At 47.6% G+C, this 15392-nt stretch overlaps 1 protein-coding gene across 5 annotated transcripts in view; it reads left to right on the top strand.

Annotated features, from left to right (window-relative positions):
- nlgn2a (neuroligin 2a) overlaps positions 1 to 15392 on the top strand; it is a 151347-nt gene that overhangs the window by 60427 nt on the left and 75528 nt on the right. For 4 of the 5 annotated variants that reach the window (XM_068587982.1, XM_068587981.1, XM_068587983.1 and 1 more), the window contains one exon: positions 14196 to 14249. The exons of the other annotated variant lie outside the window; for it this stretch is intronic. In XM_068587982.1, the coding sequence (XP_068444083.1) occupies positions 14196 to 14249 (54 nt within the window). The remainder of the gene's footprint in view (positions 1 to 14195; positions 14250 to 15392) is intronic. 5 annotated transcript variants of the gene reach the window in all.

Here is a 15392-nt window from a genome sequence, read left to right on the forward strand (position 1 = left end):
TGCGATCCCGTCAGGCCTGAGCTCTGCGAGCGCCGCGTTAGTGAGTGTGAACATGAAGCGTTCTCCTGCTCCACTGCTGCGTATGGATTTACACGCAGGGGGAAAAAACAGGACATTACTCTCGTTGCTAAGTGTGCGTTGCATCTCATATATTTGTGCGGCGCTTTCTAAATGCTTCGTCAGCACGATGCTCGCGTCCGCGCTGCGTTGCAGGCTGAACGGGATCCAGCGCTGTCACGCAGGGTGCGGCGGGAAGTGGACAGTCATAAATTGCGCTCCGCTCTCGGCGCGTGTTTGCCTTTTTAATAATTAATCCTCCGCTTTATTGATAGAGTCCACACGCCGGGCTGCTGAGTCGGCGCTTTCCCGGGCCAGCGTGGTCAGCGATCCCGGTACCGTGTTGCTGATGAGACCAACAGCAACTGAGCAACGCTGCGCGGCGGAGATAAGCCCGTTGCTGCCAGGTCCAGTTGCATCGTGGTATTGAACTCAGAGGAATTGATTTAAAGAGGATCCGTCTCTCTTACTCATTTCAATAGAAGGAAATCTAAATAATCCCGCTCGTTTGCGAGGGATAGATGTATGACTGCTGTACGCACACACACAGACACACACACACACACACACACACACACGGAAACAAGACTCACACTTGTTGGCGTGGGGACACATGCACACAGATAGCTTATTCGGCATTACGAGTTGTATTGCCTTTTCTCGCTTTCCCACCCGCCACACACACACACACACACACACACACACACACACACACACACACACACACACACACACACACACTCCATCTCTTTCAATACCGCTCAAAGGGCCATCTCTTCAGGGCTTCTGAAGCCGAGGTGGCCGGTGGCGGTGAATGCAAATTGCCTCTCCTGCACGCCGAACACGCGCACACACACACACACACACACACACACACACACACACACACACACACACACACACACACAGCTCCCTCTGCCAGGCCGCTGCCTCCCACAGCTCTGAATGGGAGGGCAGGGAGAAGAGAGAAAGGGAGAGCTTGAAGGAGGGATGAATGGACAGAGAGGTTATCCAGAGGTAAGAGGCAAGATATTTTAAATGTCCTGCGCACAAACAACAGAGTTACACTGCACGATGAAAAGATAACACACTGAATTACAATGAAAGGTCAACAATGAACACAAATAATACTCAACCATGTGATGACAGTATTACACAACCAGCGTACAAGCTGCACCGTGCACAGCCACAAAAGTACAAGTACGGTCATGAAGGCACAGCAGCAGCCGTTCAGTGTGTGTCTGTGTGTGTGTGTGTGTGTGTGTGTTCACCAGCCTGATGGTAGAAGCTTGTGTCTCTGATAGTGTGTTGTGTCTCTGATAGTGTGTTGTGTCTCTGATAGTGTGTTGTGTCTCTGATAGTGTGTTGTGTCTCTGATAGTGTGTTGTGTCTCTGATGGTGTGTTGTGTCTCTCATAGTGTGTTGTGTCTCTCATAGTGTGTTGTGTCTCTCATAGTGTGTTGTGTCTCATAATGTGTTGTGTCTCTGATGGTGTGTTGTGTCTCTCATAGTGTGTTGTGTCTCTCATGGTGTGTTGTGTCTCTCATAGTGTGTTGTGTCTCTCATGGTGTGTTGTGTCTCTCATAGTGTGTTGTGTCTCTCATGGTGTGTTGTGTCTCTCATAGTGTGTTGTGTCTCTCATGGTGTGTTGTGTCTCTCATGGTGTGTTGTGTCTCTCATAGTGTGTTGTGTCTCATAGTGTGTTGTGTCTCTGATAGTGTGTTGTGTCTCTGATAGTGTGTTGTGTCTCTGATAGTGTGTTGTGTCTCTGATAGTGTGTTGTGTCTCTCATAGTGTGTTGTGTCTCTGATAGTGTGTTGTGTCTCTGATAGTGTGTTGTGTCTCTGATGGTGTGTTGTGTCTCATAGTGTGTTGTGTCTCTGATGGTGTGTTGTGTCTCATAGTGTGTTGTGTCTCTCATAGTGTGTTGTGTCTCTTAGTGTGTTGTGTCTCTTAGTGTGTTGTGTCTCTCATAGTGTGTTGTGTCTCTCATGGTGTGTTGTGTCTCTCATAGTGTGTTGTGTCTCATAGTGTGTTGTGTCTCTCATAGTGTGTTGTGTCTCTCATGGTGTGTTGTGTCTCTCATAGTGTGTTGTGTCTCTGATGGTGTGTTGTGTCTCTGATGGTGTGTTGTGTCTCATAGTGTGTGTGTCTCTCATAGTGTGTTGTGTCTCTGATAGTGTGTTGTGTCTCATAGTGTGTGTGTCTCTCATAGTGTGTTGTGTCTCTCATGGTGTGTTGTGTCTCTCATAGTGTGTTGTGTGTCTCATAGTGTGTTGTGTGTCTCATGGTGTGTTGTGTCTCTGATAGTCGTCGCTGTAAGTCATCACGGGTTAGTGGGCGGAGCTGCCGGCGAGTGTTAATGGCCGCTCAGCGCTCAGTGATGTCATCATCGCTGCAGCTCCAACACCTCACACACTGCAACCACGTGATCCAGCACACAGATGTGTGTGTGTGTGTGTGTGTGTGTGCACAGAAACACACACGTTCACGTGTGGTGGATATTAAATGAGATTGTCTGTATTTAGATATTACATCATCAACATTTTATGTAACACTTGTAGCTCTGTGTAATCACAGTGATACCCATATTTATAATGCTCTATTACAATAATAATAACACATAATAAAGCATTTCATGACAGCACATTGTGACATATAGTATTATAATTACCATTGTTTTACCTCCCTTTTACTTACTGCATTATAATCTGTATTATAATGCATTATAATCTGTATTATAATGCATTATAATGATATGATGATGAGTTACTCAAAGTGGTCGTCGTTTGTTTTCAGTAAAGTGAAAAAATATCAACAAATCTTTTTGAAAAATTACACTAAATCTAAACTATCACAACACTTATAATGTGTGTTCAATGCTGTGAGCATTATGCATATGTAAGTGTGCATATATAACTCTAACAATGCAGCGCTATGAGCAGATCACAGCGCATTATAAGCATGTTTATTATGTTTAATAGATCATGTAACTCATCTTTGTCCTCACATCGTTGTGTCGTGCACGTCAGAGGTCACGAACCAACAACGTTCCTCCATCAAGTGATGCTCAGTCAGTGGGTTCATCGCTGTGAGGCGGAACCGCCAGAAGAAGCTGAACGAACATCAGCTGACGTCCAGCAGCACAGACACAGACACAGACACAGACACAGACACAGACACACAACGAAGCACCAGCGTCTGCTGCTTCCTGTCAAGACGCCCGTCACTCACTGCTCGATGTGGAGGAACTCCTGTGAGAAATGAACCCATGGGGTCACCTCCTCACCCAGCAGGGCTCAGACTCTCCTTGCACCACGTGTGCGAGGCGATTAACTGTGTTTCTCATACTTCACTTGATATTTTTATGTTTTTTTTGGGGGTGAATTACTGGAAGATTGGATTGAAATCCAGCACTTGTGTCTTTATTCTGCCTCCAGCTGGTGGAGTTACGCTTCCAGTGAGCATGTCAGTGCACCAGACAACCGGCTTATGAGCCACAGACCATTATATTATTCATATGTTAAGTGTTTTATTTCTCACTAGACATTCAGAGAACATGACGAAATGGCCGTACAAGTCGATAAAAGGTTTAAAAGTTCATGCATGCAAATCAATCTGAAGTAAATTCATGTTAAATGTTCGTTGCCTGTCTAGTTACACGAGAACAACAGCGTGAAGGGCTTTCGCTGGAAGGCTCCGTGAACGGAGAGTGAATATGAAAAGACAGCAAATCAAATATAATAACACAATATAAGGAGCTATAAAACATATCCTTTTGAGAAAAACAACAAGGCCAATAAATTAGGTCTGATTTAGTGAGTTATCTAAAAGCTAAAGTAATGGGCCGCTCAGCTTAAAGGCTTTAAAAGGTGTAAGCGTTTAAAGCGTCTCAAAGAACTCCCCGGCCGGCCGTCGCCCAACAGACGGGAACACAAGAGCACTTCACCAGCGAGTCATGGGATCTGCAGGGAAACCAGCAATTTGTTTTAATCCATAAGGCGCTGCATCTATTAAAAGTTATTTCTTTATTGAAATATCCAATCAGCGCTACGCCGAGCTGCTCGATTCTAGAGGAAATGCAACAGCTCCGGGTTTGGTCTCTCGCGATGCCGCGACGACTACAGGGTGTGTGTGTGTGTGTGTGTGTGTGGCAATTGAACTGTCCAGAAGCGTTAACATAACACGCTCTGCGTTATGTCTCTGTACTCACTTCCTGCCTTATTTCCCGGGAGCCTCCTTTATTTTGGCGCTTCACGTTGAGCAGGATTTCCATCCCATTTCAGACGACCTCAGTGGGACAAATTGGTGTGACTAGAAATCTCTCCGGATTTCATAACTCCGTGATTGCAGGCATAATTCACCCCTCCTCCCCCCTCCACCTCCTCTAATAAAATCTGCACACACGAGGAGCAGGGACAGTTCGAAGAGCCACAAGAAGACACAAAGAAAGAGGAAACGGGGATGTGTGTCTGCATCTCGGTGTCGCTCCCGGGCCTTTTGACCTAAATTAGTCCCAGTGCTCCGTCTCGGCGTTCCCACAGTGCTCTGCTCTGTCGGCATGAGGAGCGTCGGCAGGGAGGGAAGATGGCAAAGAGTCAGCCCCCAAAACTACACATCTCTCCCGCGCTGTTTCCACTGTGCAGCAACAGCATTGATAGTGCACCGAGTCACAGGGACGGCGTGCAGGATTTGCATGTATTGGTTTGGTTTCAGATGGCGAGCAGCTGAATCCCCCTCCCTCCCTCCCTCTCTCCCTTTCCAAGATTGCGGTCTAACTCGCGAGCCGTCCTCCCCTTACCTCCTCACCAGGCGACAAAGGCCCGTCTCACACGGCAGACTCTGTGAATAGATATGACGAGAACACAGAGATTCTTCTCTTTCAGGCGATCACACACGAAGGCAAACACCTTGATGGATACGATGTTCCCTTCCTGCCGATGGATCCCTCTCAACGCTGCACACTGGGCTGTAGATGAAGAGGAGGAGGAGGAGGGGGAGGAGGATGAAGGGGTCGACTGGAGGAGGCCTCCGTGTTGCATGTGATGGAAGCCGCTTTGGTGTTGAAGCGGCATCAGCAGCTCAAAGCCCACACGGACAGATAAACAGGGACGTGATCTCGGATCACACCGGAGGGGTTGTGCTCAGATCACCAGCGGGCCCTCGTTTGGGGCGGGAACCGCCAGGAGGGTGGAACCGCTCTTCAAACGCACAGATCGTCTCCTTTGTGTTTTCCCTGGACAAAGACATCACCTCACAGAGGAAATACTACACGAAATGGCAACAGAGCAGCCTGTCGGCACGTTGATAGCATAACCTTCCCCGCCATCTTTTTCCTGTTTTCCTGCTTCCCTTTACCTCCGCCTGCTTCCCCATGTGTCAAGACAACATGAAGACTCCTCGCTCCTCAAAGGTTAGCCCAATAAAGAGCGCCGCTCAACTCTGCTGACAACACTGCAAATGTCAGAACGGTTAACAGGAAGCCTTCCAGTTATCTTTTACACCGGGAGACAAACAGCGGGCGCTGTTTTGACAGACCCAGGGGCATCATGGGAGATGGAGTGAGAGTCTTCAATCCATCACTACACAGGGAGCCGAGGGAGCAGCATCCAGATGTGGAGCGGACCGGCTCCGTTGGTGGAGGGGCTTTCAGGAATATGCATGTTGTGAAGAATGAAATAAATGTAAGACCCTCTGGATCCGAAACAACTCCCCTCCTCCCAAAATATACACGCAGCCTCCACCGGAATCTAAAACACGAACACGAGTGTCGTCTGGTCTTTCATCAAAAAGCTCAATTCTGGCTTAAAACGTTGATTTTGCACTTGAATGTCTCCATTATGAAAGATATTCAGCACAGACTTTACTCGCTTCTTTCTGGACTCTAAGGACTCACACCGGTCAGTTATTAAAATAAAAACACACTCTCACAGTGTCATGTCGACACAGTGTCGTCCAGGGTTAGCGCCTCACACACATGCACATCACTTCTCACGCATAAGAAGATGACCATGGATGTGCACACAGGCAGCAGTGAAACTATTGTTCTTTCCTTTGTTCGGCCCCCTGAAGAAGAGCTAACGTTGCTAACGGTGTCGAGCTGGGTGAAGGGAGGATGGAGGTGTGTGATCCTGTGATCACTGTAAAACCACCGCGTTGTCTCGCAGTGTGAGAGCAGAGACACGCACTGCAACTGAGTCTGAACTCTAACGCGCACATTTGTACACACAGCGCATGCATGAACGCATCAGCAGACAAGCCTACGTGTGTGTGTGTGTGTGTGAGGCTACATGGGGAGCAAATGGCTTTAACCTTCATGCCTACTCGATCACCAGCGCTCTGTAAATGTCACTACGTCTGCCTCCCGCCACTCTCCCTCCATCCATGTTTACCTCTTTATCTCTTTCCAGCTGTCATCTCTTTATCTTTTTATCTTTTTTACTTTGTGTTCTTGTCGTTGCCGGCGAGCCTTTCACCTCTTACTTCATGATGTTGTCCTCTTTTAAAGCAGCTGTCGCTAACGCCGTTCATTTCATTGTCATAATGTCGTGACGTAGCACATGAGATCTCTTCTCTTCTTTTGCGCCGAAGAAAATAAATAAACAGCCAATCAGAGTCGAGGAGTCCTTGAAGTCCCATCAAACTGTCTAATTTTTGCAGAAACTTACCTTTACATGTGAAATGAGAAGGTTTTGTGACGTTTTGGTCTGTTTCTGTAAACGCCATGAGGAGGAGGAGCGCTGAAAGGAGGAAGAGGATTGAGGAACATGTGACAAAAAGACCAACGCTAGCCTGCGACTCTTTCTCCACCTTGTTTCCTTTCCTTGCTCTGCCATTATAAACACTTCTCTCCTCTCACACACGGACTTTCCTCCACTCATTTTCCTCCTCTGAACCTTAATACCTGAACAAATGACAGATTCCTTTATACAGCACACACAGCTGTTCTCTCTCTCTCTCTCTCTCTCTCTCGGCCTCGTCCAATCACATTACTTTGAGTAGAAAAGGGTCCGTCAGCATAACCTACGTGTCCTTGTCCCCTCCATCCTTCTCCTTTTCACTTCTTTCTATTTAATTCTCGCCCATCAGCCAAGTTTGAGCGATACTTCTCAGGCCCTCGGTCTGAGAGAACGAGGAGGGGAGGAGGGGAGTGAAGTGGGAAAAGGGAAACGAGAGTAAAAAGATAAATTGTCAGACAGAAAGAGGTGAAGAGACTCGCGGCGGCGTCACCGTGGCAGTAACACGTGTACCAAGCGATGGAGATGTAGTCGGACACGCAGCCCGAGAGCTCCTGAACGCGTCGCGCGGCAGCTGGAGACGGCGTTTCAACGGGAAGCGGCGTTCCTGTTACTGGATATGACGGCGTGCCAGTCAGAGAGAGAGCGGCTGTCAGAGTCTGTATGTTGCATCTGCAGGAAGCCAGAGAGCGTTCAGCGAGTACACGGATCAACTGCAGCGCAACGCCGCCGCCGCCGCCAGAGAGGCGTCTGATCAGAGGCCAAGAACAAGAGAAGAAAAGACAGATACGACACGACCGTAATGTAGAGGCTGTGTCTTATGACTCCCAGAGGGCCGAGGGAAGGAACTCAACGTGTTTGATTTCAAGGGTTCATATGTAGTGGGCGGAGAACGCGGCGCTACAGGACGACTCTTGAACTGTTAATGAAATACTTCAAGTACTTGACTCGTCAAACACAATGCCTCCGCACCGTCTGGCCCCGCCTTCATGCCGGGAACGCCTGATTCGGTGGTCAAAGGTCACTCAGACCTCAGAAAACACCTTTTTTGTCGGCCGTAACTCAAGAATGAACGTGACAATAGTCAAATAATCACATAAACAAAACATGTCAATCAGCAAAGAAACGCTTGAGGTCAGAAAACTAGAAGAAAACTGTCAAAAGAGAATCTAATATACAGTCCTTATTGGATATTCATCTTTGGTCAGCTGTCAATAAACATGCTTTTCATTGCTCGACTTAGCGACAGAATCCACAGACATGTTCTCTCTGTTTCATATCACAGGAGCTGTTATTTCACCCCACATAGTGTTTGCCTCAGAAACCCTCGTGGTGTATTAATACATCCAAAACATTCGCAGCACCTTCCACGCATATTAAATGTCTCCTTATTTAAGCGCGCTCTCCAGAGAAGAACGTGGAATGAGATTAAAGCGCCGAAGCCGAAGCCCGCTCAGCCGCGACGCATCTAATTCCCCCGAAAAACAAGGAGGGAAACAATGTTTTAAATTACTGCAGCGTAATGAAGTTGGAGTGGAAAAGATGGACGTGAGCGACTTTCCCATGCAATTCTTTTCTTTTTGAACAGATAAAATTGCAAAACGAGATCCCAAAACCACACGAAGAACGACAGGAAGTCTAAACAAACAAGCCGGGACGCCATCATGGCCACGCTTTGTCTTTGTCCCGTGACATTGAACGCCCCTCAGAGGCTAATATTAGTTGCTTCAGGGCTGTGACACTTTTCATCAGGTAGTTGCCTTTTCTATGTATGTTTCTATGTATTCTGCTATTTTCAGCTATATTCAATTACTTTCAGCTGTATTCAGCTATGTGCCACTATTTTCATATATATATGTTCCACTATTTTCATATATATTCAGCTATTTTCACATGTACGTTCAGACTCCAGCTACACATGTAGCACATGTAGAGCTGACTCCAGCTACACATGTAGCACATGTAGAGCTACCTCCAGCTACACGTGTAGCACATGTAGAGCTGACTCCAGCTACACATGTAGCACATGTAGAGCTGACTCCAGCTACACATGTAGCACATGTAGAGCTGACTCCAGCTACACATGTAGCACATGTAGAGCAGACTCCAGCTACACATGTAGCACATGTAGAGCTGACTCCAGCTACACATGTAGCACATGTAGAGCAGACTCCAGCTACACATGTAGCACATATAGAGCTGACTCCAGCTACACATGTAGCACATGTAGAGCTGACTCCAGCTACACATGTAGCACATGTAGAGCAGACTCCAGCTACACATGTAGCACATGTAGAGCAGACTCCAGCTACACATGTAGCACATGTAGAGCAGACTCCAGCTACACATGTAGCACATGTAGAGCTGACTCCAGCTACACATGTAGCACATATAGAGCTGACTCCAGCTACACATGTAGCACATGTAGAGCTGACTCCAGCTACACATGTAGCACATGTAGAGCTGACTCCAGCTACACATGTAGCACATGTAGAGCTGACTCCAGCTACACATGTAGCACATGTAGAGCTGACTCCAGCTACACATGTAGCACATGTAGAGCAGACTCCAGCTACACATGTAGCACATGTACGTTCAGACTCCAGCTTCAAACTCAAGCATTTCACGGCTCCGTGTTTCTTCTGGAGCTCGCGAGGTTTTCCCACTTTATATTCTCCGACGCTGCTGATACACAGCCAGGCGAACCGCGTGATTTAATTGAGGGAACTGAATTGAGAGTTGATGATACAAGAGGAGGGGGGGGGGCAAAGGGGAGGAGCTAATGACGACTGTATGCATCCAACTTACAGTGTTTTCTGAAGGGAGAGCGCGGCACCTCGACAGGACACAAGAGCTCACTGTTGTTGTAGTGGAGTCACAGTTTACCCATCTGTGACTCACACACACACACACACACACACATACATATACATACATATACACACACACACACAAACACTTGTGTAGAGCAGAAAATGGTATTGAGTTATTCGCTGTGTTTGGGCTGCCATATTTTGGCTGCAGGACAATGTTCCCATCTCGTCTCTCTCGCTCGCTCACACTCACACACACACACTCACACACACACACACTCACACTCACACTCACACACACACTCTTAGACACTCACTCACACACACTCTCAGTCCCGTGTACAGGCGTCCATCATTCCGGGCTGACGCTCGCTCACAAGCTGTCAGACTCGCTTCCATTTCCTCGTCCATCATGTGGGACGGGCACACGTTGCCTAAATGAGCTGCTCAACACCTCCTCACACACACACACACACACACACACACACACTGGCTCTCATCCACAGACGGCGTGATCATCCTCTGCCTCCGTCTTCACTTTGCGCTCAAATGAAGGTATTAAAACGCTGATGTGCGTAACAGAAAAAGGATGATACTGTTTGAACAATTCCTTCCACCAAATACTACAAAGCATCTATTTGTGAAGAGCCTGTTCTGCAACCTAACGCGTGAAATATGATTCAAACCTAGAAGAATAGTTCTTTACACATTATTGTGTCTGATCCTCCCACCAGCAGACTCTTCATGCACTCGATGGTGAAGGAGTTCCTCCTCCACATCTCTTCCTGTACAAGTGTCTCCAAAAAGAAAAAATATTACGTCCGGTTAGCAGCAGAACAAATATAGTTTCACTTGTTAGTATAAGTGAAACAATCTTTCTAAAAACTGCACAGTTTTGCATTAAAATGAAATAAATCAGCATAATGATCAGATTTTATTTCCCCGCAGAGGGAACTTCAAACCAGCGTGAGGTGAAGGCGCTTCACGCTGCCATCCACCGAGTGAGCAACTAGTTGCTGTCATTGAGCGTTGACGACATGCGTACACCTGAGTGCACAGCACACACACACACACACACACACACACACACGCACACACACACCTCTTGCAGCCGGATGTCTGATGTGTGTTCTGCATGTGCGCGGTAGAACGGACGCGTGAAGGCGTGAAGCGTTACGTGAGAGAGAGAGAGAGAGAGAGAGAGAGAGAGAGAGAGAGAGAGAGAGAGAGAGAGAGAGAGAGAGAGAGAGAGAGAGAGAGAGAGAGAGAGAGAGAGAGAGAGAGAGAGAGAGACAGAGAGAGAGAGAGAGAGAGAGAGAGAGAGAGAGACAGAGAGAAAGAGAGAGAGAGAGAGAGGAAGAGAGAGACAGAGAGAGGATACACAATTTTTAGGTGCTAAATACTCGTGCACAGGGGATTGGTTACGACATGCAAAAAGAACACGCTTCATACGACACGCTTCATACAACACGTTTCAGTCTAATTTTTCTGTTACCCACAATACCCGGCTGTGTCGGGTGTCCTCTTCTATTTTTAGACATGAGCTGAAATACTACTGCTGTTCATTCTGGCTGCTTCACTATTGTATGTGCTGCTATTTTTGTCATCAAAAGACAAGTGTGTGTGTGTGTGTGTGTGTGTGTGTGTGTGTGTGTGTTTCCTCATCATCTTTGCTAGTGAAATGTCCAGAAACATCCTCCACTCCTCCTCCTCCCTGCTCCTCTCGTTGAGCTGTCACTCAGACTCGTCTCTGTTCCTGCTGCCCCCAATTTTATCATATCCCCCCCCCCCCCTAAAAAATGTTTGTGATGTCTCATCTTCCTTCGATGTTCAAACCTCTTCGCCGCTTGACAAACTTTTTCAGTGCAGAGTTCTGACGTCGTGCATAAATCATAAATCATCATCGTCGTCGTTCCTCTCATTAGTTTGCTCTAAAAACAGTTTTTCTGCATTCTTTCAAAAGGGGAAAGACGGCATTAGTCCCGATTTCTATGCATCTGTTCGAGAGAAACATAAAAACTCAAGGTCCTCTTCCTCACGGCTTGCATCTCCATCTCATCTTCCTCAGTGGGCGGAGTCAGCTCGGGTCTTCATCGCTGCGCTGGAGAATCCGCCTCAGCCTCGTAGTAACGTGTGTTAGAAAGATGAACTGGACACCTGGTGGTAAATCATGAACCAGGACTTTTACTGGTGAGGGAGGAGCAGACACACAACGTGTCACTTTACTGACGCACACCCACGTCTGCAAAGCACGAGAACAGTGAAACACTCACTGATCGAGTGTAAACACGTTTTTTCTTCCAACAAAAACAGGTCTTTGAATCCCAGACGTGGTCGTGATCGTCATCTTCAGTTTGCAGGTTGAAAAGGAAAACATTCAAACCTCATCCTCAGTGTCATGACTGAACTTCACCTCTCAGAGTCATCAGGTCTCAGTCGAGTGCTGCAGAGCTCTGCTCAGGGTCAAAGGATGCCGTGTTGGTCTCGGTAACCTTCGCCTCCATATTTTGAACCTTCCCGGCCTCCAGAGGTCGAGGCCTGCAGGTCACCTGAGTCACTAAAACGCTCACGCTGCCAGGAAGTAGACGGAGCCAGCGGCATGCTCACCGGCCTCCTGGACTTAGATGAAAGAAGGTTCCCGTGTTGCCCAAAACACAGCCGGGACGACGAACCCCAAGAACAAAACACACCGCGGGATGGAAACCAACGAGCACTCGTACATCGGAGAGGACGGTCGGACAGTTTCTACCACCAAAGAACAAGACAACACCAAACTCACCTGAAGGCCCGCGAGCTTCAACCTGTTGAGCTGCTGGACGAAACCTGCTCTCACGACACAATGTTGGGTTTTCTTTTGTGTTAATTTAACAGATGAGTCAAATGAAGTGACCTCATGGTTCTGGTAACGGACTATTTTCACATTTAATTAAGAACTTTAATGCAAAATAATCCGATTTTTTCTGAGAAGTCCGTTTGTTGTTGAGTCATGACGTCTGGGTTGTGTTATTGTGTGTGTTGAGGGCTTTGATGTGACATGTTTCTGTGTGTACTCTTTACTTTAAAACTGTGTGAAGCGCAGCAGACTCTTCCTCTCTTCCAGGAAGTTTCTTTCCCTGCACACTTTCCTCTCAGTAAAACACAGTTTTCTTGCCAAACCGCAAAGTTCACAAAGTCGCTTCACGAGATGAAAGCGCGCGCGATGAAAAGGTGGAAAGTACTTTCGTAGAAGTACTTTCCCTCTGAAAGCTGAGGAGTATTTCCTGCAACACTCTCCGTATGAAAGCCGAGGTGAACGCTGCACACCAGCGTTCTGTTTGAGTCTCTGCTGAGACCGAAATGAAGCAAGAACCACAACACCAGACGTCAAAGCCCGTTTTGTATCTTTGAATCTTTGTATCCGCCCCTAAACTCCTCACTTCCTGCTAACGACTGCACGAGGAGAAGCAGGCGCAGCGTTGATGACACACAAACCGCTTCGTCACGGTCGAGGTCCCTGAACGCGTCACGAGTCGTTCATCAACAAATAAACAAGCAGAGACGCGATGACGGAGAGAAGACAGGAGGAGGTTGTTCTCTCTCTCTCTCTCTCTCTCTCTCTCTCTCTCTCTCTCTCTCTCTCTCTCTCTCTCTCTCTCTCTCCATAAGACGCCAGCCGGTGGGCAGAAGGGATCTCGGTGCGTTCACCTTCTACCTGAAACTCCTCCGCGCAATTAGCGCCGCGCTAGCTCCTCACTTCAAGTTGACACGCTCGCTGTTGTTCTCTGTCATTATTTACCCGACCCGAGGGGAACGCTCTCTGCTATAAGCACTAAATAATGACACACACACACACACACACACACACACACACCCACGCAGGAACACAGACTGTGCTCTGTTGTGTCTGTTTAACATGTCGTTTGTCGTTGCAGGGTGTGTGTGTGTGTGTTCACTGTGTCAGGCTAAATCCCTTTGCATTTCCTGTGAGTGTGTGTGTGTGTGTGTGTGTGTGTGTGTGTGTGTGTGTGTGTGTGTGTGTGTGTTTTTACTGCTGTTAGATTTGAGGTTTGAGGCATCAGGACCCCTGAACGCACCCTGCTGTTGTTCCATAGGTGTCCTCTTCTTTGCCTGTTGTTTTTCTTGTAAGAGGAGCTGTGTTTTTTCTGGTCACATGGTGTGGGGGTTTTGGGGGGGTGGGGGTGGGGGGGGTCTTTAAACCACAGAGGCCTTGTTTCTCCACATTACCCCCCCCCCCCCCTCCAGAATCAGTGCGTCTCAGGGGACAAACGAGGTTTGAGGGAAGAGAGAAAACGTTTTTCTTCTGCAGGGGAGAGAAGAAAATCCAAAAAAAATCAGTTTTCTTTGATCTTGTGTCTTTTCTTGTGATGAATCTGTGTCTGTGATGCCTTTTGTTTTTGCTTTTGTACTCTTTTTAAAGACAAAAAAATACAACGCAAAACAATAAGCACCCATGAACTCTTGCTGATTTGTCCTTTTTGCTCTTTCTTCTTTTCTTTTTTTGATATTTCTTTTTTTTTCCGTTTTTTGCCAGTAATCTTTTTTGAATTTTGTCTTTTCTCTTTTTCCCCCCTTTTTTTCTTAACCCTAGGTCCGCTCACAAAAAAACATGATGAATCTTCAATGAACAAGCCTCGAGACGAAGGTATTTTTGTTGCATGTTTTTCCTTTTTTCTTGTTTTGAAGTCTTTTTGGGGGCTGTGTACACATAGAGTGGAACGCACACACACGCACACACACACATCTCTTGGGTGGGACCTTGGCTGAGATGCATACCCATGTGTTGGTGTAAGTGTATGTGCTGACTTCTTCCCATGCAAGTCTTAATATCCGCCCTCTATGAGGCTGCTGGACCCCAGCGCCCGCCACCGCCGAGCGTCTGCAGGCGGTGTTTGTGCTCCAGAGGTCCTCGTCCCGCTCGCTAACTGAAGCGACATCATCATCATCATCACCTCCACCTCGAAAAACGCATCGGCGACGCAGCGACTGAGACGCGCTCGCACACTGCGGCGCGTTGCTGTCACGCCTCGAGCCCGGGCTCAAGGATGCACTCGCTCTTGAGTGAGGAGCTACGCAAATATGACGCTCGCTGCATATCCAGTCAACGACGACAACATCACATCAAGCACACAAAAAATACTAAACTGGGGACGTCCAAGGACGTGTGTGCAGCGTGCAGGTGATGCTATCTGCCCCCCCCCCCCTTGTGCTTTTGGACTTATTTCTTGGAGAAAAAAGATGACTGATGATATTTTGATACATATTTCTCTTCATGCTATTTCGAGGGGGTTGTGCGGTTGAGTCTTTCTCTTTTTTCTTCTTCTTCTTCTTTTTCTTCTTCTTGCTCCGCGATGCTCTTTGATTTGGGGTCTTTTTCGAAAAAGTTGGGAGTCGGAGGAAGTTTGACACAAGAGGGTTTTCTTGGTGATCAAACGCGCCGCACAGACGCTACTTTTTTTTTTCTCTCTCTCTCTCTCAGCTCGCAGTCAGCGAACGTGTAGAAACACAACCGAACACCAGCCGAGAGGCTCTGAGGCTTCACCTCAGTGTTCACTGCATCGCACGACGTGCACCTGACACCACAACACACACCTGACACCACGACGTGCACCTGACAACACACACCTGACACCACGACGTGCACCTGACACCACAACACACACCTGACACCACAATGTGCACCTGACATCACAACACACACCTGACATCACAACACACACCTGACACCACAATGTGCACCTGACATCACAACACACACCTGACATCACAACACAACACACCTGACATC

Source organism: Clinocottus analis, unplaced genomic scaffold, assembly GCF_023055335.1.
Source record: "Clinocottus analis isolate CAN_PGR_092001 unplaced genomic scaffold, fCliAna1.0.p SCAF_21, whole genome shotgun sequence".
Taxonomy (NCBI): domain Eukaryota; kingdom Metazoa; phylum Chordata; class Actinopteri; order Perciformes; family Cottidae; genus Clinocottus; species Clinocottus analis.